This window comes from Erigeron canadensis, chromosome 3 (assembly GCF_010389155.1).
Source record: "Erigeron canadensis isolate Cc75 chromosome 3, C_canadensis_v1, whole genome shotgun sequence".
Taxonomy (NCBI): Eukaryota; Viridiplantae; Streptophyta; class Magnoliopsida; order Asterales; family Asteraceae; genus Erigeron; species Erigeron canadensis.
Genome location: NC_057763.1, coordinates 14,874,073 through 14,898,785, shown reverse-complemented (window position 1 = coordinate 14,898,785; position 24,713 = coordinate 14,874,073). Strand labels below are relative to the sequence as shown.

Genomic DNA, 24,713 nt, shown 5'->3' with positions numbered 1-24,713 from the left:
GTATCAAAACTGTAATTTTATCAAAAAAAAGGGAGGGCCAAAAGACTAAAATACCCCTCACGTGTTTGTCACGTGAGGGGGTTAACGGCAAAATTTAACGCCGTATGAACGTGGTACCAAAACTGAAAAAAACACAAAACTTTAGGTATGAAAGCTGCAAATTTTTGAGTTGGAGACTAAAAGTGCAAAAGTTACCAAGTTAAGATACCAAAAATGTAATTTTCTCTTTTTTAAATGTGTAGATCAATAATCAATTCCTTGTAACAGGGATCTAGCACGTTGTCTTAATGGGATCCGAGATTTAACGGCTTGTCTTAATTGTATTCTCGCTAAAGAGTCACTCACCTTCAATACCTTGTGGGAGAAAAAACACTCAATTAAACTACCTAAAAACACAATATTTTAGTTTGCTATATTCATTAACCAGAAAAGTTTTATAACATATGTGAATTTAGTAGTACTTTCTTCTAATTTTAACTTTTATTTTATGATTTTGTGTAGTATCATAATCAAATTCTTACAAAAACTATTAAGTTAATCTTTTTAACACTATATTGATCTTCCAAACTTGAATATGGCTCTAATAACTTCTCCAATAGCTTCTAGTTTTTGGCTAAATTAACAAAATGGTTAAATGCATTGATGTGCACATTAAATTCGTTTTGTTTCCAGCCCAACATAATAAAAAACAAAAATAACGATAAAAATGCACACTGGCCCAATCTCGGCCCCATTCCTTCACTGAACTCCCCCACACGTCAGTCTTGCGCATCGGTGTGCATGTCAGACCTCCCATAGGAAAAGGTCTATGCATATGTATTTTTTATATATCGGAATTTAATGTCAAAAATATATTGAAATATAAAGAAAAAAACCAATCAAAAATTCAAATGTGTTAAATAAACATAATACAACCACAAAAATCTAACGGATATGATTTTTGAAAATCTAAAATCTAAAGTTTCGATTTGATTTAAAGTCTTTGATCTCCTGTCTCAATTAAGGGGGTCATGGAAAGAACAGGTTCAAAATCACAATCAATTCCTATTTTAAATCCTGCTGCAGTTGTACGAGCCCTTTCTGCATGCCACAAATGCCCTACGAAGAAGAAGAATCCTAGAACAAAATGAGAAATAGCTAACCAACTTCTAGGAGACACATAATGATTGCATTGATCTCGGTAACTACTCCAGCCACATAATTTAAAGAACCCAAAGGAGCATGAGTCATATATTATGTGGAACGACTTTTTGGTATTAATGGAAGAAACCAATTCATGCCCACCCTGCTTCGAAGTAGTAGGTTATTATTTCAAACTAGAACTATACGGGGAGAGTTTCCCCACTCCTCCCCTCCCCTCCCCGATTTTGCTCTTCCTCCCCTCCCCTCCCCTAATGCTAGGAGCACCTCGTCACCCCTCCCCTCCCTTTCCCACCCTTTTCTATTTATTTTTATTTTAAATAATAACTAAAACTAATTTTAAATAATAATAATAGTAATAATAATATATTGTATAGAAAACCAAAAAAAAATATAGTTTAAACTTTAGGGGTATAAGTTGTAAAATTAAATTAAATTAATAAAATATATATATATATATATATATATAGATGGACGACTCACGTGGGTTCAGTCTTCTTCCCAAGGATCTGCAACATATAGATATACTATATGTATATATAGTATCGAAAATGGCAGATGGTGTAAAAAAAAAGAAAAACATAAGCAACAGTCATCAAATCGGCAGGGAAACCGGCACCACCCTCCCCACCCCACCCCACCCCACCGGTACCGGTTGGACGGGGCGGTGTTCAAACCGGTACCGGTCCAGTACCTATCCCCTCCCCTACCCACTCCGTCCACTCTGAAAGTAAGAGAAAATGATATGTTTAAGGGCGTATGTTACCGTAATAATTTGATGTCACCCAAGTAATTAGTCGTTGAAATAAATGGTGTGTTTGAAACATGTGTTCAAAGAAGTATGTTGGACTCATGATATTTGTCTCTCTTTTCTCTTTTTTTTTTTTTGTTAAACATTTAACAAAAGATATGATTTAATCAACAAGATCAAAATACAATAAAAGTATCTTCGTTTCAATGTATAATTATTTATCGATATAAATCAAAGAATTACAAGATCTAGTATGGAAATAACTTTGATGAAACCTAAAATTAATCTACACCTAATTGAACGACAATTACAATGATGGAATGGAAACGAATATTGTGGATATATCAAGGAAGTTGATACGCATTCATTAGTGTGTATGTCAGTTTTGTTATAACACCATTCAAGAAAACAACAATTTTATTAAAGATACATTCGAATTACAACAACAAAATTACAAGTAAAGGAAGTAGTACAAAACATTACAAGAAAGCAAAGTAAAGAATAAAACAGAAACAGAAAGAAAGGCAAAAACGGGCTGAGGATATGGTTAAACCAAGGTCCCTTAAAACTAATTTCGGGCCACCTAAGTGAACCCAACAGTTTCCCAGGGTACAACAGCCAAAGCAGTTAGTACTGCCGGAGTCAACCACAACCCAGAATTTACCTTCAAGAACTTCTAAGTGCAAAGTGCGCCACTAAAACGCCACATTACGCCTCATCGCCCACGCCCCCGGTCCCGGTCCCGGTCCCGGTCTCGAGCACGGGCGCGGGCGCGTCGGGTGCTTCGCACCCTCCTAGCTCACTTGGGGTGTAGCCCCTTATAAGGAATTATAATTCCTTCAACACTCCTCCTTATAAACATACTTAATGTTTATTCTTCTACCAATGTGGGACACACTCACATTAGTTAATTATTCTTTCAACTCCTTTTAACATATCTATTAACTTGGATATTCTATGTTATTACATAAAATTTCCAACAATCCCCCACATTAATAGATATGGTTATTAAAGATAAATTCCGACAGTCAAGTATTGCAGAATAAGTAGGTGTTACCCTTTGAACTTTCCTTTGTGAGTGCACTTAGTCTCCTAGCAGTTAGTAGAACTTGATGTCTTTGAACTAACTCCTTTTTACGTAGACGTTATTGCACATCACACAATACTTTCCCTAGTCTGGTTAACCCCTCACTTTCGTGTCCGTTATGGTCATGGAACACTATCCTGGTTCTGTGAAAGCTCTAGGAATTGCGCCCCTACAATTCCATTCGAAGCGACCACACTTCTCTCTAACATAGGTGATTGCTCACAATCATTAAAAGCTATAAGCTTAACCTCTATGATATCATTGATTTGATATAGGAATGGACTAGGAAAATTTGCAACTCACTTTATTGTGGTGGGTTCTCCCCCCACAGTGACTGTAAACTCCCTTTGATGTTTGGGGTACTCCCCACAATGACCTCCTCTATTCGTACAATTAGGTTGTCCTATTGAGCCTAGATCATGGGATCTCCATTTACATCTAGGTTAGGTTTTCCTTCGTACAAATTTACTCAATGGGCTTTAGTCCCATTCCTCTTGATGACTTATAAACTGCCTCACTACTTAAACCTTTAGTTAGCGGATCCACAATGTTATCCTTTGACCTAACATAGTCAACAGTGATAACCCCTGTTGTGAGCAGTTGTCGTATACTATTATGCCTACGACGAATATGTCTTGACTTGCCATTATACATTGTATTTTGAGCTCTACCAATAGCCGATTGGCAATCACAATGTATACAAATAGCCGTTAATGGCTTTGGCCATCTTGGAACATATTCCAAGAAATGTCGTAGCCATTCTACTTCTTCTCCAGCTTTATCCAATGCTATAAATTCAGATTCCATTGTGGATCTAGCAATTAGCGTTTGCTTGGACGATTTCCAAGTTATAGCTGCTCCTCCAAGAGTAAATACATATCCACTTGTGGATTTGGAATCTTTTATATCGGATATCCAATTAGCATCACTATATCCTTCCAATACAGCTGGATCTCGACCAAAGTGCAGCCCATAATTCTTTGTAAATCTCAAGTATCTTAGTAACCTAGTCATAGCCTTCCAATGTTCCAAACTAGGATTACTAGTATATCTACTTAGCCTACTAACAGCATAGGCTAAGTCAGGCCTAGTACTTGTCATGAGATACATTAAGCTGCCAATTACCCTTGAGTACTCCAATTGAGCAACACCTTCACCTCTATTTTTCGATAGATGTTTCGTGGTATCTATTGGAGATCGAGCGACTCTTGAGTCCTCGGGACTGAATTTCTCAAGGATCTTGTCCACATAGTGAGATTGACTTAACACTAGACCATCTTGGGTTCGAGTAATTTTCATTCCAAGAATGACATCTGCTAAACCCATATCCTTCATGTCAAATCTCGCCTTCAACATGTCTTTGGTAGATTTGATCATACTATCATCACTACCCACAATGAGTATGTCATCGACATATAGACAAAGTATAACATATCCCTTAGATATATCTTTGACATAAACACATTTATCACACTCATTAATCCTGAAACCATTGTCGAGCATGACTTGATCAAACTTTTGGTGCCATTGCTTTGGAGCTTGTTTCAATCCGTACAAAGACTTGACAAATTTACAAACTTTGTCCTCCTGGCCAGGAGCGGAAAAACCCTCAGGTTGTTCCATATATATTTCTTCATCAAGCTCACCATTGAGAAATGCGGTTTTTACATCCATTTGATGTATTTCCAAATTTCTCAATGCTGCAATTGCAAGCACCAATCTGATCGAAGTTACTCGAGTTACAGGCGCATATGTGTCAAAGTAATCAAGATCTTTCTTTTGTCTATATCCTTTGACCACAAGTCTTGCCTTGTACTTATCAATAGAGCCATCAGATTTCATCTTTTTCTTGAATATCTAACGATGTTCAAGTGGTTTACAACCAGGTGGAAGACGAACTAATTCCCAAGTATGATTCTGCAAAATAGAATCAATTTCACTCTTAATGGCTTCTTTCCATTGAGGCGCTTCTTGTGAAGTAACCGCTTCATTATATGTTTGAGGTTCACTCATAACCATATAAGAAACAAAATCAGGCCCGAAAGATTTTTCAATCTTTTGCCTTTTGCTTCTTCGCGGTTCTACTTCTTCTTCCTCTGATTGTTCTTGATGATCATCTGGAACAATCTTATCAACCGGAGTTGATGTAGAAGCTTTTCCTCGATCCAAATCAGGAAACACATTTTCAAAAAACGAAGCATTTCTTGACTCAAGTATACTGTTTTTGTGTATTTCCGGGTTCTTAGACTCATGTACTAGAAACCGATATGCACTACTATGTTCAGCAAGATTTGAGGATTCACAATCGCTACCATGCTTAGCATATCCTATGAATACACAATCAACAGTTTTTGGTCCTATCTTTTGAACTTTAGGTGGTGGAACCACTACCTTTGCTAAACACCCCCACACTTTCAAGAACTTATAGGATGGTTTTCTATTAAACCATAACTCATAAGGTGTAACATCCTTTTTCTTGAAAGGTATCTTGTTCAAAAGATAGTTTGCCGATAAAACTGCATCTCCCCACATATCTTGTCCTAAGCCCGAGCTTATTAACATGGCATTCATCATTTCTTTAAGAGTTCGATTTTTCCTTTCAGCAATGCCATTTTGTTGTGGGGTATAAGGAGCTGTTTGCTCATGGATAATACCATTTTGAGTACACATTTCAGCAAATGGAGAAACATATTCACCTCCTCTATCGCTCCTTAATCTTTTAATCTTTTTGTTGAGTTGATTCTCAACTTCATTTTTGTACAAGATAAACTTATCTATTGCTTCATTCTTGCTCTTTAGTAAGTATACATAGCAATATCTTGTACAATCATCAATAAATGTAATGAAATATTTGTTACCACCTCGAGTGGGAATCGATCTAAAATCACATACATCGGTATGGATTAAATCAAGTGGCTCGGTGTTTCGTTCAATAGATTTGAAAGATTTCGTGGTTTGTTTAGCTTCAACACAAGTTGCACATTTAGAATTAGAATCAATGTTAAAAGATGGTATACAATTTAACTTAATTAAACGACGCATTGAATTAAAATTCACATGTCCAAGACGATTATGCCAAATATTAGAAGACTCAATCAAATAAGCGGAAGTAGAAGCATCTTCATTCACTTGCTTAATAGGTACAACATTGAGCTTAAACATCCCATTAAGGGCATAACCTTGACCAACATACAAACCACGTTTAGTTAACACAAACTTATCACTTTCAAACACTAAACGAAACCCATTCTTGTTAAGCAACCAACCCGACACAAGACTCTTGCGCAATTCGGGAACATACAACACATTGGTTAACTTGAGCTCTCTCCCCGAAGTCCACTTGAGGATCACATTACCTTCACCCTTGATATCAGCGGTGGCGGCATTTCCCATATACAACTTTTCTTCACCGGATATTTCTTTCAAGTTATGGAACATAGTCTTATCCGGACACACATGACGGGTTGCACCCGTATCAACCCACCATCCTTTGATTCCATCGGTGGTAAGATTGACCTCTTCCAACTTAGCCGTGAGGTCAGAAATCATAGCAACAAGAGGCATGTCATCTACGATCATATTTGCCCTTTCCTTCCTTGGATTCTTGCATTGATCAGCTCGGTGACCAGATTCACCACAATTGTAACACTTCCCTTTGAACAAACTAACCTTCTTCTTCACACCACCATTCTTTGGACTCAAATCCATCCTTTTTCCCTTGTTCTTCTTAATAGGACCTTTCCCTTTACCCTTGAAATTACCTTTTCCTTTGGAACTTTGTCCATGTTCAACAAAGTTGGCCTCAGCAAGACCTTCAATATGACCACCATTTTGAGCACCTCTATTGTCTTCCTCAATTCGAAGACGAACAACAAGCTCTTCAACGGTCATTTGCTTTCGCTTATGCTTAAGGTAATTTTTAAAATCCAACCAACTTGGGGGCAACTTTTCAATCATGGAAGCAACTTGAAATGTTTCACCAAGAACCATTCCTTCTGATAAGATTTCACTGATTATAATTTGCAATTCTTCAACCTGTGCCATAACAGTTTTAGAGTCAACCATTTTAAACTCTAAAAACCTTGCAACTATGAACTTTTTAGTTCCGGCATCTTCGGTTTTGTATTTCTTTTGCAAAGATTCCCATAAATCTTTTGCAGTTGTTATTTTGCAAAATACATTATACAGTGAATCAACTAGACCATTTAACACATAGTTTCGGCATAGATATTCAGAATGTTTCCAAGCATCAACAGCACTTACTGATTGAGCATCAATAGAACCTTCAGGAATTTGAGGTGCTGTTTCAGTTAGGAATCTCGCAAGATTCAAAGTGGTCAAATAGAACAACATCTTTTGTTGCCACATCTTGAAGTTATTTCCAGAAAACTTTTCTGGTTTTTCACAGTAGTTGGCCATAGTTTGGGCAGCTTGGGTACCTACTAAAGGTCCCATGCTTGTAGAGACAGTAAGTCCTACAGATTGAGAAACATTTGCACCAACGGTGTTGGTGGTGGTAGAAGAAGTAGTTCCATTAGTAGAAGAGTTCATTTCAGTAGCCATTTCTGAAATAGAACAATCAAAGTTTTACTAAAACTTGCAGAAAGTAAAGACTAATTTAAATGAATAACTTTACAGAAAAGTACATAATAAAGTTTTGAAAAAACATATTTCTGTAATTCGAATTAACAGAATGGTGAAGAAAGGAATTCAGTTTTAAGATTGTTATAACACCATTCAAGAAAACAACAATTTTATTGAAGATACATTCGAATTACAACAACAAAATTACAAGTAAAGGAAGTAGTACAAAACATTACAAGAAAGCAAAGTAAAGAATAAAACAGAAACAGAAAGAAAGGCAAAAACGGGCTGAGGATATGGTTAAACCAAGGTCCCTTAAAACTGATTTCGGGCCACCCAAGTGAACCCGACAGTTTCCCAGTGTACAACAGCCAAAGCAGTTAGTACTGCCGGAGTCAACCACAACCCAGAATTTACCTTCAAGAACTTCTTGAAGTGGAGTGAAAGAGAAAGAGTATTGAAGATGATCCAGGATGGAGTGAAAGAGAAAGTGCAAAGTGCGCCACTAAAACGCCACATTACGCCTCATCGCCCACGCCCCCGGTCCCGGTCTCGGGCACGGGCGCGGGCGCGTCGGGTGCTTCGCACCCTCCTAGCTCACTTGGGGTGTAGCCCCTTATAAGGAATTATAATTCCTCCAACACTCCTCCTTATAAACATACTTAATGTTTATTCTTCTACCAATGTGGGACACACTCACATTAGTCAATTATTCTTTCAACTCCTTTTAACATATCTATTAACTTGGATATTCTATGTTATTACATAAAATTTCCAACAAGTTTCGCATATGGCCTGTTCACATTGAGTTGAGATGAATGCTTATTATAAATTGAAAGAGTTGTTTAATAAAAGCAAGTGTTTTTCACATGTTCGAGAAGACCCGGTACCGCCGGTACCGATGGTGAACACCGCCCCTCAAGGCCGGTACCGGGCGGGAAGGGAGTGATTTGATGACTAGAGTCTCGTTCTTTCTCACGCGTGATGTGGGCCGTTGGGGTTTAATAAAAAAAATTTCTGTATCGGTATATTATTTAATATTTATATATGTATAGATATATGGATATGTATATGCTTTGTTTTTGAAAGAATGGGGAAGAAGAAGAAAGAAACAGGAAGAAGACAAGGAATATGTCTTAGTTTTATTTTTTCTTCCTTGTGGGGTATTGATAACGAATAAAGCATTTTAATTTTTTAATATATTATTTTATATATGTGATTGTGTGTACTGTCCAGTGATTTGTGTGTATATTGTGTACTTATGTAACACTTGTTTTTTTTTTTTAAGTTTTTATTTTTAAAACAATAATATTTGAGATATCATTGTATTTTGATGTATTTTGTGGTTTTATTTTTAATTTAGTTTAATATTTTATTTAGACATTTTTTTGATGTATTTTGTGTTAATTTAATTTTGTGAAGATGCTTTCATTTATTCTTTTCTCAAAAAAGGGTCATTTAGTTTTATATCTTTTTTATTTTTATTTCTTATTTTACCTAAAAAACTTAATAAAAAAAAAGTTAAAACTAATAATTAACTTAAAGTATTAAATAATTAAGAAAACAAATTAATTAATTGTATTCTTATGTTTAAATAACATGAAAAAATAAAATAAAATAAAAAAGTTGGTGAAGGGAAGGGATGAGCATTCCTTGTATGAGAGAGGGGAGGGGAGGAGAGAGAAAAGGAAAAGGTGGTGAGAGGAGGGGATACACTCCCCACTCCCTAATCTTGTGAAAGGATAAAGATATTTTAGAGAAATGTTTTTTGCTCTTAAGAGTTCCTTCTGCCAGTAGGATGGATACATATATGATTATGGAGAGCTACTTGTTTCCTACAAGTGGATTGGTTGAGTCACGGTGGAAGTTAACTTGTTTACTTTTCTTCGTGTAGGAGTGGATAGAAAAGTTAAATTTGACGGAGGTTGATTAGTTCTTATTTTGGTTGTCCCTTCATAGATTATATTGTTGGTATTGAGGTGTTTGTGTTTGGCGAGCATACAACCTTAGGTTATAAAATTGTTATATGTATATTTATATGTTTTTAGCGATTTCATATTGTTTTTTTTTTTTTTTTTAACTTTTCACATATAGTTGAATTCAAATTACATGTGACATGATATATATAAATTATATGATTCTCGTAGTTCTTAGAGCACCTCCAATGTAGGTTAATGAAAAACTTTTTTTGAAAAAAAAAAGTCTTTGAAAAGCTTGATACCATTGGGTATAAAGGCTTTTTTTTTTATCAAAAGTTTGACAATCTTCAACCCTTTGAAGAAAAGCTTTTTTTTCAATTCACACATAAAAAAAACTGTAGAAAAAGCTTTTACATTGGAGTGAATGACTTTTTCTTATTTTAAATTAATAAATTAGTTGATTGGGAAAATAAAAAACTTTTAAAAGCTTTATCCCATTGGAGATGCTCTTGGTATTTTGTAAATAAGATGACACTATATGTAGGGTCACGATCCATGTGAAAGCACGTATTTCATTCCTTATAATAGCTCGAGGTCTTGGAGTTTCATTCCTTATAAGATAACCATACCTGGAGTGTGGAAACAGTTGTCAAAGACATTTGTCAGCCTTTTTGATTACGGTTTGGACTTCTCTAAGTTGGTAAAGGCAAGGGTGGGGAACAGATCATCGGCAAGGTTTTGGTTGGATTGTTGGCAAGCTCATCAGCCACTGGCGGTTACTTTCCCAGCGTTATTTAACCTGGAGGTTAATAAGTGTTGTGTTATTTCTGAACGAGTCACTCAAGGGTCTTTCAGGTGGATGTGGGCTTGGCTGTGGAAGAGTTTACCTGCGACTGGGGATGAATTGACCCAATTGCATCAGCTTGAGTCTTTGTTTACACCCCCCCCCCCCCCCCCCCTCTTGTATTGTAAGCATCTTCTAGCTGAGTATCAATGACCGGCTTCTGACATTGCTTTTAAGTGGAATAATTGGGTTCCCCGTAAGGTTGGATTGTTGTCTTGGCGTGTCGCTCTTAACCGTCTTCCTGTTCTTACTGCATTAGCTAGAAGAAATATTGTGTCGCCTTCTGTTTTGTGCCCGATCTGTGGAGAGGCACCCGAGGTTGTGGCCCATATTTTTCTTGAATGCGGCTTGGCTCAATCTGTTTGGGAGATGGTTTCACAGTGGTGCAAGATTCAACCTATGTACTCGTTTAGCTTCAAAGGCTTACTGGAAGTTCATGTGTATACAAGAGGGTCGGCTTTGTTTATGAAGGCATTACACGGAATTGTTTTGATTGCTATTTGGTGTATTTGGCGTGCACGAAATGACATGGTATTTAAAGGCGTCAAGATCTCTTTACATAAGTTAGTTGGTGAAATAAAGGCTAAAAGCTTTTTATGGATTAGGAGTCGTGCAAAACTGCAGAGTGCATCTTGGTATTCATGGACATCTTTTGATTCGGGGGGTATTGGATTGTAGTTTTTATTTTCTGGTTTGGTTTGTTATTATTTGTTTTTTGTTCTTTCTGTATGCTTTAGTATTGGCATTAGATGGTGTTGTTGTAATGATGGTGGATATTGTTTATTAGCATCCTGCTGATGGTATTTTAATGGAGTATTGATTGATCTTTCAAAAAAAACACGTATTTCGAGGGAAGTAGGAAAATGAATACTGAGATAATTATATGAGCCCTTTTGTTAACTATTTTTGTACAAATTTACGGCTTTTTAAAATTCTGATAGTGAACCCTAAAGTTTAAACAAAATGCTAATCGCAATAAAATGGACGAAATTTGTGAAATGGATGCACTTTTTTTTATTAAACAAAATTTCAAATAATATTCATGAAATTCTATGATGAATATCGATTCTCGTCCTTTAAACACCCACCTACTTTTTTTTCTCAAAAATAACTGATATGTCAACTTTTGGAGACAACTTTGTTAGAACCACGTTAATGTGACCGTCACTGATCATGTATCATTCCTGATATGATAATTGACGATAATGAAATCCCTATGTCTAGGTAAATATATGATGAGCGTATTTACTCTTAGAGACGTAGAATAGGGTTTCCCATTAGGTGATTGTAAATAAGAGGACTAATGATATACACATTAAACACCACAGGGGTTGAATGAGTAATTACTAAAGGGTGGTAAGTGTAATTACTCTCATTATAAATAGAGGGTAATTAACCCTAAGTTAAGGTTAATCACACACACATAATCCCACACAAATTCATGTGTTTACTCCTTTCTAATTCGTGCATAACATCACAGCCAAATTACCCATCTCATCCTAACTCAATCACCTTGTTTTGGGAACCCGAAATCAATGGCAAACATGTTTAATGCCTTTACAGGTTCCACAGGATCATCTGGTGAGTATTTTCCCTTGAATCAAACCATGTTTATTCCTACAAACTTTCCTCGTCCTCTCATTTTCCCTACTTCCCTCTATAAATTCCGGTTAATGTTGGAATAAACATGATTCGATTCGAGTGATAAAACATCCCCAATCGTCCTGTGTAACCTGTAAAAGCATAAAGCATAATTGCTATCGATTTTGGGTTCCCATAACAATGTGATTAAGTAATAATGGGATGAGTAATTCGGCTATAACTTGATGCACGAATTTAAAGAGGAGACACACACGAAAATTAGAGTATTATGTGTGTAAATGTTAACTTAAACTTAGGGTTAATGACTTTATATATATATAAGGAGAATATTTACACTTTAAACTTTTTTAGTGTTTAATGTGTTCACCATTAGTCCTCTTAGTTAAAATCACCTAATGAAAAACCCAATACTACGTCTTTAAGAGTAAATAAGCCCATTATATATTTATTAGACATAGGAATTTCAGTTATCGTCAATTATCATATCAGAAATAATACATGATCAGTGACGGTCACACAATATGGTTCCTAACAGTTAATTGTTGTGTGTTATGCCAACAATATAAACAACAAAAACAATCGGTTGTGTTATGTTTATTTGTCCGGTTGTCTTGCACATTTTATTGAATTGCCAGAAAATTTCCATCCAAGTATCCAACTAAAAAACTAGTTTTAAAATTGTATGAGTTTGCTGGATGAACTTTAGAGGGGCTTAAAAAGGTAACTCAGTTCCTTTGGTTAAGAACTTAAGATTTAAGAATAGTATACATGGTGAGATTCAGTATAAGCTTTACAAACTCAGAATATAACATGAAGTCGAACTAAATTTATTTTACAGCACAAAAGAATTACAAAATATATTTTGATCCCAAGTAATTCTGAGACCAAACTGCATGGTACATATTACAGGGAGGTTCTAAAGAGCGATTGTGTTGATAAATTTCCGTTTAGCAAATGCCAGCCACCATTTGTTTGGAGTTCCGTTTGGTCTATATGCAACGCTCAATAATCTACCACTAGTTTCTTCACGTATTTGCTTCAGATAATTCCGTAATAGTTCTGTAATACAAAATTTTATAAAGTATCAAAATAGGATTCATTAACACTTGTACCCTGGCAATCATACTATCAACTAACCATTTTGGATCGTTATAAATAAAATCAATCAACATAAACCGTAATTAATTAAATTAGCAAAATAGTATGATTTATGCTGCATAATTTGATGAACATTGGTTAGAGACGATGCAAGTCTGTAACTAGGGCTGTAAACATATAAAATGTCATGTTTGGCGGGAAGATCATTTATGGTTGGAACGGACACGAACAAAATTTGACATTCGTTTATGTTGGTGAACGTTTGTTTAGTTCGTAAACGTTCCTTCATACGTTTGTTCATTTGTATATATGCTAGCATACATTCGTTTAATCTTAATGTTTGATGTTTGTTTAAACCTAAACGAATGAACAGGGACACAAAACTTTGTTTATTGAAGTATTCTTGTTCGTTCAGCTAAACTTAAACATGAACAAGCTCCGTTCGTATTCATTCGATTCATTTGCAGCCCTATCTATAACCAATAGGATATTAGGATTGTCTGAATTATGCCTAGTTTAAACTAAACTATAACTAAAAAGCCATTTTCATGTCTTCAATTAAATAATACTGTTAGTTTCGCAAACTCACTCTTGTTTCTAGTGGAACTAATGCAATATCACAATAGAGTTCTAAACATGACCTAAACCTGCAAGTTCAGCCTTTGGTGAGGTTGGCAATTCTTGACACATCACAAACCTAACACAATATAAGGGACATGAAACTAGTTGGATCGTTGCATACACAACCCTCAGCCTGACGAGAATAACTAGTCCTAGTTCTTAGGGATATTTAGACGAGATGATCCTCAAAGTAATGGTAGCTTAAAGTCAATACTACCTTCAGTCCAATCTGTACTACAGTTTCAAAACCTCCAATACTTGCAATTTGTTTTATAGACGCTATAATTATCCTATGACCAGCCCCCTTTTAAACAGCCTAAGAATATATCACCACAATATTTGCTTCTTCCATGATAACCTGGTTATAACCTCTTCAAACTCAAACTTATGATTAGCAAAACAAAAATTCTTTGTGGAAACTTTAAAAGACGAAGAAGATGCTTCCATCAAACCCACATATCTCTCCCAAAAAGATTAATAGCGATAAAAAAACCTTTTAGCTCAGTGCTGTTTAATAAACATGGTAAAAGGTAACAGTAGAGCATCAAAGTGGACAAAGTCTTTTGCTTGTGTTGTTACTTGCGTAGAGAGCTTTAAATGTTGGAATAAGAAGGGACTTATGATTCACGTTGGCAATGTCAATAGTTTTAATTATAGAGGAGTTGGAATTGTGAAGATTTAATGATACTCACAATCTATTGGCATTTCCCCTTCACAAGAAATATCACAGGTATATGATAATGAAAAAGAATCCAATTTGCCTAAATGCAAATATTGATGCTTTTATATATTGCTTTAAATGTGCATTAGCATTCGTGGTCAAAATGAAAACCAAAAGTCCTTTTTCAACGGTAACCTCTTGGAGTTAATAAAAGTAATATAAGTCAACATGAAGAATTCCATAAGATGCTAAAAGCTTCAGGAATAATCAATATTTGGCTCTAAGTATTCAACAATATATTGTTACTTGCTTTGAAGAGATACTTGAATCTATTTTTTAAAATATTTCTAGAGTGTTTTAGTTTGAGTCTAGTAATGTATCAAAAAACAACAAATGGCTATCACTTTATAAAATGTTAATACTCGTGAACTTGTAAAAGAGAGATTTCTGGACACCATTCCTGTAACAGAAACATCTTGTCTCTTAACACTTCTATTGACAATTATTTTGCTGAACATAAGTTGAGTTTGAAGTAGTTAAGAAGTCAAGATTATGATGAACCAAGTAATATGTATGGTGGATTTAGGTTAACAAAGCAAAAATCACAGAAGAAATAACTAATTATTTTAGTTTACTTATCAACATCAATCAGGAATTTGTAGCGATTGCAAGAAATCATCTTTTAGTTGTGAAATTTTTTGACAAGTAATCTATTTTGATTATGGTTTTGGCTTCTTTTAAACATTTAATGTACTATGTGGGAGAATGAAAAGGAGATAGTGGCTAAAAAAATCTGTAGTGGTCTAACTGTAGTCAGCATTAAGTTAAACCAAGGGCTTTTTCTAACCAAACATATTTGTGTTTGAAGGATTTGTTCCTATTACTATTAGGGTGCTTGAATATGTTAAAAAGAAAGACACCAAGCTAAAATCAAGCAATTAGCCAATTGCAGTATCTAGAAATATTTAATTGTGTTTTTTTATTTGATGCCGCACGTTGTAGGGCTCATGAATGCATTGTCACGTTGTAGGGCTCATGAATGTTTCATTGGTGAATTCAACAACAGCAAAAAAACTTTCGAGCCTTAAGACTGGATGGGTTCCATCCTTTCTAGAGAAACTCACTTAGTTTGATGGAAAGCGCAGTATTCAATTGTTGAAAATGAGCAACAATTTTGCTAATACAAAATGACAAAAGGGGCAACATCACCAATTGACATTACTAGTTTGATTAAGTAGAATTGTGGTTTGCTAATTCTAGAGTTTGGTGATTGTCTTAGAGAGGCTAGTACCGTCTTACATGCAAATTTAATCTCCTTGAATCTGCGTGCTTCATTTTATTGCTTTGATGTAACAAAGTTAGTAAGATTGAGTGAGAAGTATCCCTAAGATTTTGATAAAATGAAGACTCTTGAATATTAACTTGGGTTGTAGTGCTATTATAATGTGCAAGAAGATGAAATATCTGATAACCTGAATGGCATCACACATCTTGCAAGATTAATGTGCAAACAACAAAACATCTTTCTAATCCTTGGGTAGTCATTTATTTAAGCTAGCATTGGTTCTGCATTAAGATATTTTTTTGGGTAACGAAGATTGTAAAGATAAATTTAAGCAATTGAGTTGGAGATGTGTTTTTGAACTCTGGTGTAATTTGTGAGCTAGAAATAGAAACAGTTTCCAAAGTAGCAAATGACAACATCATTCAACGCTTTCAAAGAATAGGTCCATAAAAGGGCAATTGTAATTTGGTTCTTTTATACTAATATACTTCGAGTGTCTTTTTTTTTTTGCCTTCTTGAAGGCTGTTGGTGTGATACTTCTATTAACGGGCTATTTTGGCACTGTTTTTGGTGCCACTAACAGGTTGTTTGCCACTATCAACAGATTGTCTTGCTGCAGAATTGGATTTGTTTGGTTGCTATATTAAGGCTATTTAGCTGATCTATTGCTTCTGTTTTAACAGATATTTTGCTAATGTTAGATTGTTGTACTGCAGCTTACATAATTTTAAGGTAAAAAAATTTGTCCCCCAACTTCTCAAATTCATGGGTCTGCCATTGATCAAAAGCAAGAAACGCAAAAAGAACCCCTTTTTCTTATCCACCTAAAAAAACCCCTTAAATAGTGGTGCTTTTGACATATGATATGATTCAACCCACACATATCATTGGGATCTATTTTATGGGTCTGCCATTGATCAAAAGCAAGAAACGCAAAAAGAACCCCTTTTTCTTATCCACCTAAAAAAACCCCTTAAATAGTGGTGCTTTTGACATATGATATGATTCAACCCACACATATCATTGGGATCTATTTTATCCCAACGGGTCAAAAAGGAAAATAAACACATTAATATTTTTTTTATCCCCAACGGGTTAAACAGGCAAATTAAAATATCATCTCAAAAGGGAAGAGGTCAAATGTCACCCAACATGTATTTCGAATGCATCAAAATTCCCTTGAATCAACTTACTTCAAAAATACTATATTACTAAGAAAAGATAAATTTTCCTGAGGATATCACATAATTTTTGGAATCACATACAACACAGTTTTTTATTGAATTTTTGTAAAATTAAAGTTTTAGGTAAACCAGACCCATAGAAGAATTATTCATCTTGATTAGAACACATTTTGACTGTCACCCAACGCGTTTGACCCTCTCATTTTGCCACCTCTCCCATCGACCCTTATCTCAGCATTTACATTGAACTATACTTTTTTTTATAAAAAAAGTACTTACCTGCTTCTTTCTTAGATGCGGCTAACAGAAAAAGACCAGGGAAAGGGAAACCAGCTTCTCCAGGCACAGGAACATCTTCCAAACCAAGGTTAATTATGGCCTTTGTCCCTTCAGCTAAGGTTCTGCAGCCCTCAAGCCTCTTCAAAGCAACATTGATATAAAATGTTAAATATATAAGAAGTTTATCAGCTGGGCTTTGGATATCAAAGTTCTTGAAGAACACATTCGCCCTAAAGAACGTGATTGCTTCATCAATAATATCAGTTGTTGCTGCACAAACCTAAAAATCAGATTACAGCAAAACTATTTATCAACTGTTTTTCATAAGCATAGATAAAGATGTTTGACCTTGATCTGAAATGGGAGCAGGTCCTCGTATGTGACTTTTTAGAGGAAGTAAGGGACACCCACAAGCTTTAGTAATGCCTTCCTCGTCCACAAATGTAGAATGGTAAACCTGCAAAGCAAAGACAAGTGCATATCAAACTTCTCCAACTAATAACATAAAAGTCATAACATGTTTTTTTCTTCAGGATAGCGAAAGCATAGAGACAAAACTACAAATTTTCCCTTTGCTATCTTTACAGCCTACTGATGCTGTAGCAACAACAGATTTAAAAGAGAATCAAAGCCACTAAATGTAGAATTAAAAGTCAACTGGTATTAAAAGACTTCCACAAAAAGTTACAACAGTGATCAAGAACTATAAGTCATGTCATGTATCGTAATGATAGCAGAAAGAAAAAATTTGAGAGAATTCTCTTACCATATTCGATAGAGCACAGAAATACTCCCACTTTGATCCTATGCTTCAACAGTCTTAAGCTAAGTTTGATGGAACTCACTTTCTGCAAGTTCAAATGTTAAAAATCCATGCCTCGTTGGTACAAAAATCAAAAGCATGCTTACTACTGAGAAACCTTCAAAATGCATGTGTACAAATATAAATATTGGATGTACACGAATACCCAGTTTAGAGTGTCAACCTAATACTTATTCTGATTCTGATTTGGAATAATAGCAAATCAGTATAAAAAAATACTAGTTGCTAAATTACGACAATTATCTTGTTGTTATTCTACTTTGGAACCCCTAAGACCTCCCTAAGGTATAGGTAACAGGTCTAATATGAAACAATGACCAAAAGCTCGATCAAAACCTGAACAACTTCAATACTTTAAGGCATGTTTGTCCTAGAGTTGGAGGATGTCTATAGAAATGAATCTCTACGTTCAGACCCAAGACTTTGTATTTTATGCTCATAACCAAATTTAAACAAAGCACACACCTCTAATGTTGGGTTAAAGAGGTAAACTTGCAGCTCAAAATGTATAAAAAGAGCAAATTTGCAACTCATTTCTTCAAATAACACCCCGTTTGCCATTAGAGGTTAATATGGAGCAAATTTTCCATTCAACTTGCTTACAATTTTATGACTATAATCTTAATGTAAATTGACTCATGTTTTATCAAAAGCCTTATTTATTAGTTCAACATAAGCTATATATGAATACATGTTGCTTATATATCTTTGTGAAATAATAAAAGGTTGCATTTTTAGCCGAAATACATATGAACTAGCCAATTTGCGACATGTTTAATAAATCAAGCATGCATTATCATCTTTGTCTATGAAATTTGTAGTTATCAAACTTGCAGTGGTTCTAAACCTTTTAGTTGTAGCTTGTGTGAACAATGGCAGGATGAGTTGCATGGCGTTGCTTATATGTACTCCATCCAATGGTCAACATAGCTTTGAATAAAGAAATTATATTCAAAGTAAGATAGAAACAACTTAGCAAAATGCTTTTGATGCAGCACAACGATTTTGTGTGGTATGTAAGTATGTTAAGCTGTGGGTTGACCTGAAACCACTTTGTCCCAACTCATGTTTTGCATACCAAAAAGCTACATGTTTTGACCCGGAAACAAACTGCATAAAATGAAGATTGTAATTCTAACCTATTTTACATGCAAATAGATCAATTAGAATGATGCATTGGGTCAAAATCACCAAATTTTTTTTGAAAGCATACTTAACTAGAACCATTTTGAGTTAGATCAGACGGAAAGAAAATCAACCAATGCAAAAACTATATGATGACCCAAAACCATTTTTAGGGGACAAAAATAAACTATGCACTCGTTCTATCCATATTTCCAGTCTTTACATCTTTGAATAACTATATAAAAAGTAACTGTAATTGAAACGATGAACCTCATTCAATAACATATATGATATAATCCATTTGTATCATGAATGCAACCTTCTAATATAATTCAAATGATCAAGTAATGTCATCACAAAGTAAATTCAATATCAGTCCTAATCGATAGTTTCTACTCTTTACACCACTCACGCACGCTGCCGAGTCATCAATCTAAACTAGTAGAATGGCAAAATTACACCAGGTTAATATGTAGTTATGTACAATGGCAAACAAGCTCTTTCGTAAAATCGAGCCACAAATTAGCCCTTTTAATACATATTGGGTGGCAAAGTTTAGCCCTTTTAGCCTTAATACTAATTATCATAACTATATTGGCACCATTCAATCCTAATCATCACAAAGCTTATAACTTTATGATCCTAATTATCATAAAGCTTATAACTTTATGATCATTTAATTCACCTGCTTAAATTTCCTTTTCTTTATTGGATCACAGTTATTAGACTTATTAGTTATAACCATGAATTACAAACCCTAATTTCCAAAAAGATACAAACTTGATAAAATACATACTAACAGTTCTAATGTTCCTACATTAAAAACAGATAGAAGCCCAATAATATTATTTGGATCAGAAAATTTCGGGAGAACATTACCTGGGTTATGATGAGATCTGAGGAGATGGGGGTTCTAATTTTAATTTCGACAAAATAAGGGCTGTTTGTGTATTGCAGTTTTTTATTAAAAAAAACTCTTCAAGTTTACTAAATACACGTAAAAAATCCCTCATCAGTCATCTGCAACTTGGAGTTGAAATAATTACCCAATGGCCCAATATGTATATTTAGTAAACTAGATGGTACCCGCGTAATGCGACAGCGGTAGCGGTAACGGGTGGTGCTGGTAGAAGTGATGGTAATGATGTGGTTATTAATCTAAAAGTGATTGTAGAGTTATTAGGTGTAAATAACTTTATTAAGAATGTTAGTGTAAATAACTTTATTAAGCATATTATAGAGATATTATGTGAAAATATTTATATTAATAAATAAAGAATATTGATAATTTGGATAAATATGGGTGGAAAATATTTTAGGGATAAATCAGGTAGATTTGTTGTGTGAGTTAAGAATGTGTTGAAAATTAAGGGTATTTTAAAGGTAAAGAGTTAAAAAGAGTAGAGGATAATTTGTTTATTAATATAGTATACATATATTATTCATGGGTATATCCTTCAAAAACTTTAGATAACTTCGATAATAAATTGATATAAAGGTTTTTTTTTTTATGAAAAGTTTTAAAAGAAGTTGATATATCAAGTTAGAATAGTTTATTTGATGGATGAATGTAAAATCTTCCAACTTTTTGCAAAATTATTTTCCAAATCAATCAATCTAAGTAGTAAAAATAAGTTTTAAAAAAGTTTTTAATTGGTAGATAGTAGTAAGAATTGGCCTAGCTAGAAATACGATAATTCTCAAGATATATTTGTATGATGAATGGATAATACATGTAAATTTCAACCCGAAATATATATGGGTAAAGGGTTGAAATGAACTGGCTTGCAACCAGGGACAATTTGGAGTCAAGAAGTGTGGTTGTACATACCGCGTAGCCTATGCCCATTGTGTTATGAGGTTCTTGAAACTCTTGACCATTTGCTTTTGGGAAAATTACATAGATAGTCTAATTTAAAGATGTACATCTTATTTTATACACCTATAAGAAAAAGTTACTTATTTGGTCAATGAATTTTTACTACCTAACATCTTTAGTAAGAAATCAAACTATCCAATTAAATAAAAATAAGTATTAACAATATGCTTCAATCATTTTAATTTATAACTAGGAATTCTACAATACAGTTATCTATAGCGTATAATCTAAAACATGAGCCATCAAAATTCTCTTTTTCACACACACCGGCTCCCTTACATGATTCCACATACACCATTCACACACAAGCCTGTACTATAATATCCGCTGCTGTAATACCCCAACTAAGGCGGAACAATGAGATGTACAGAAAGTCGAGTATTCAAAACAAAGGATTATAAATAACATTCACCATAGCTTTATTTAATAAAAAGAATTTACAATGTACAAACATGTGAACCAATTTCCAAGTACAAATGCGTCCACCATACTTGGATATTAAGTCCACGAACCAAATAACAAGCACATGAAATAGTAAACTACAATGATCAAGGCGGATTCCATTGCCTATCACAAGGTTTGATCTTTGACTCCAAAGTGCAATGCAAACAATTATGATGCATGTAATTCCTCAAAGCTTATGCTAATTCCTGAAAAGCATGAAGAAAAAGTGTCAACTACGAAAACGTAGTTGGTGAGTGCATATGTTTTTAAGTAAATCTCGTTGCATAACCATTTTAAACACTTAGAAAACATATTATTAGATATTAACATACCCAAACCATATGTACGGCAAAATTTTCATCTCCAAATATCAAGTTTTCCAAATACCATAATGTCATTTCAAGACTTGGAAAAATCCATGGTAATTGTAAAGTTCTCATTTAACAAATCATCTTGAGAGAAAAATGTATCCAACAATTAATCATATATCATACCAAAACTATTCGGTTATCAATATTTCAATATCACCAATTTCAACAGCTTTCAAGATTCCATATAGGGTCCAATACCCAAACCATATGTTCAAAGCATAATATCCATCCATATACAATATCAATATGATTTAACCAAAGACATAATAAGATGAGTTTGTGCTTGAGCCACTACTAAGACTCTTTCACAGCCATATAATAATAATGATGATGGCAGGTCCCATAAAAAATGATAATAGAAACACATGCTGTCAATCATGTGTGATAATAATAATAATAAAGGGGGTCGTGCCATGGAGACGACCAATAATATATAAAGTAGATTAGAGCACCCCACGACCGACACCGTTGAAGGCGGCCAATCAACCTGTCGCCGCTGATGTGAGTGAGGGGACGAATCCTAGTTACGCAACCCTCTAACTATAGGCCTCAATGAGTTAATAGTAGTGTGACCGGGGACCAAGGTTTGACAGTACTCAAGCTCATCATATAGCATATATCATGTTGAATATACAATATATATCCCAAATCATAAACATTGTTTCAAGAATCATTTCATATATATATATAGAAAGCAATTTTATTTATTATGCTTTTCACCCCGAAAATAAGACACATAAAAGAGTTTGAAAGGGGGCTATGACTTACCTTGATATGCAAAGCATTATATATACTTATCCAAAATGGGTACTTTCCATCTATTGCTTCCTTGATCATATATTCCATCATGGTCCTCATCCACATTTCAAAGCCAAGACTATCCCTACGAGAGGACTAATATATATATAAGTTCTTATCTTAAGCCATTACTTAAAAATGCCACTTTTATTAAGTTGTCACCAATTATGGAATCCAAGTGTATTGCTAATATTCACATCTTTTTGATCATAGAGATTGATGGTGTAAAAGGTCACTTTCAGTATACATGTAGTTATAAGTTGTCAGAATTCAGTAACTTGTCTTCATTTGTGGTTTCGTTTGGCAGCTTAGGTTATCATATGCTAATGTCATATTAAGTTATATTAACCTTATTCATCATTTGATGTGTAACCGATTTTAGGATGAATTAGCATTTGTGATATCAATTTATAGATTAGTTAACGTAATTACTTATGTTCATTCTGCTTAGTTATATTTCGCGTTACAATGTTTACGCTTATCCTTTAACTCACATTTTTCTCGATATGCCATATGATTACTTGGGTTTATGAAATTCATTTAAGTGTTATGGGCCATTATCAATTGGGCCTAAAGTGTCATGGGCTTTTAAATGTTTTGGGCTTAATTTAGTTATTGGGCTTAACCTTATTTGGGTTATGTGCTTAATGAGTCATGTTGGTTATTGGGCTATTTATGTTATTGGGCCAGGTAGGCCTACTGATATATGGCTCAATGGGCTCATTATTTGAGCTGGGCTAGCCTATCATGGTCTTTAGTGCATCTTTTAGCCCATTATACAAATGGTTAGTTTCCTTTCAAATTTTCTGTTTTTAATTCAGATTTTTATTAAATGTTGGCTACTATTTTGGGGTCAAGCCGAATTATTTGGACCTTCATGATTTTTACACAGTGACTTATATGTATCTAGTATTTTTTTGAATTTTTGGTGAATTTTTAGATGATGTTTGGTGTCCTTATAAATTATCCAAACACAAACTGTCCCGAATGGGCACTGCTTGCGACATCAGAAGTTTTATAAAAGTTCTTGGGGTTTTGACTGTTGGAAAAATCCCATGATTTTATTTTAAGTTCAGGTCACATTGAAATTACTTCTCACAAAGTATGAACTCCTGGAGCCTTTTGGTTTAGGAGATAAAAATTTTTAAATTTTATAAAATATTTAGACAAAATAACAGCTTTGACTAGTTTCAGTAGAAAATTCATATCTTTCGTTTTGTTCAGTATATTTGAGTAATTCCAGTTGGTGGGTATTCTTAACTCGTTCCTCTACAACTTTTATTTTGAAAGTTTTGCTTGAAAATGCCCTCACATGCCCGGTTTACCCGTTCTAAGACAGAAGATAGTTTCTGTCAGATTTGTTCTTGATTAAAACAACCAACCAATGGCCTTTTTGCTTGATTAACACATTAATTAATCACTTACAAGATTATCACTCCTTTTTGTATTACTTTTAACATCAATATTACTGATTCTAATCCTTTCAATTCTATTAATCATCATCCATAGATCCATCTCAAATCCAAACTCCTAACAAGATCAATCTAGTACAAATCATGTTAAGATCTAACCATTATACATATAAGTAAGCTATAACCTTTAATCTTCTTTTAGAAAACATCCTTTTTGTGAAAATTTCCAGAAGTATATGTGCATTTTATTTCATATAAGACCATTTTTATGTGACCCATTTAACAATCTACAACAAATCTTACAACTACTAACTCTTGAGTCTTATTTAAGTTGAATCATTGAATCCTTCCTCTAGATCTTTACATGCATGAACATGTGAGATAAGGATCTATCAACTTTGCCCTAATTGAGTTTAAATCAAGAAGAAAATGATAATAAAAGATGAGGAAACATTTGGGTTTTAAAAGAACAAGATTAACTAGAGATTTATTAGGTAAAGGGATGTTGTTAACAACCTTTGTAGGTCACGAAAATGGCTGGAAAGGGGCTATGATTTATGGCTGTTTTGGGGCAGAAAACTTCGACCAAGATGCACCAAAATGAGCTCCATAACTTGCTTCAACACACCCTTGAATGATCTAGCATAAACCCTTATTATTATGGTTGATTTACTTAAGATTAAACCCTTTATTTGAGTGGTGTATGAACTGAAAATTTGAAGAGAGGGAAAAGAGAGTGTGCAGATTTTTGAGAGGAAAAATGAGAGAGAATACTTGTGTGTGTGTGTGTGAAAGAAGTTAGAGAG

At 34.3% G+C, this 24,713-nt stretch overlaps 2 protein-coding genes across 2 annotated transcripts; one reads left to right on the top strand and one right to left on the bottom strand.

Moving 5' to 3' along the window:
* The first annotated feature begins 8,025 nt into the window (after positions 1–8,025).
* Positions 8,026–11,003, top strand: LOC122591546. The gene is made up of 2 exons (XM_043763808.1): positions 8,026–8,139; positions 10,503–11,003. The coding sequence occupies exons 1-2, from the start codon at positions 8,026–8,028 to the stop codon at positions 11,001–11,003; spliced, it is 615 nt and encodes a 204-aa protein (XP_043619743.1).
* A 1,636-nt stretch (positions 11,004–12,639) lies between these two features.
* Positions 12,640–19,975, bottom strand: LOC122592759 (actin-related protein 2/3 complex subunit 3). The gene is made up of 5 exons (XM_043765058.1): positions 19,883–19,975; positions 17,822–17,903; positions 17,404–17,512; positions 17,056–17,325; positions 12,640–12,986 (listed from the first exon to the last, which is right to left on the bottom strand). Exons 2-5 carry the CDS (start codon positions 17,822–17,824, stop codon positions 12,844–12,846), a joined length of 525 nt encoding a protein of 174 aa, XP_043620993.1. The 5' UTR covers positions 17,825–17,903; positions 19,883–19,975; the 3' UTR covers positions 12,640–12,843.
* Positions 19,976–24,713: the final 4,738 nt, after the last annotated feature.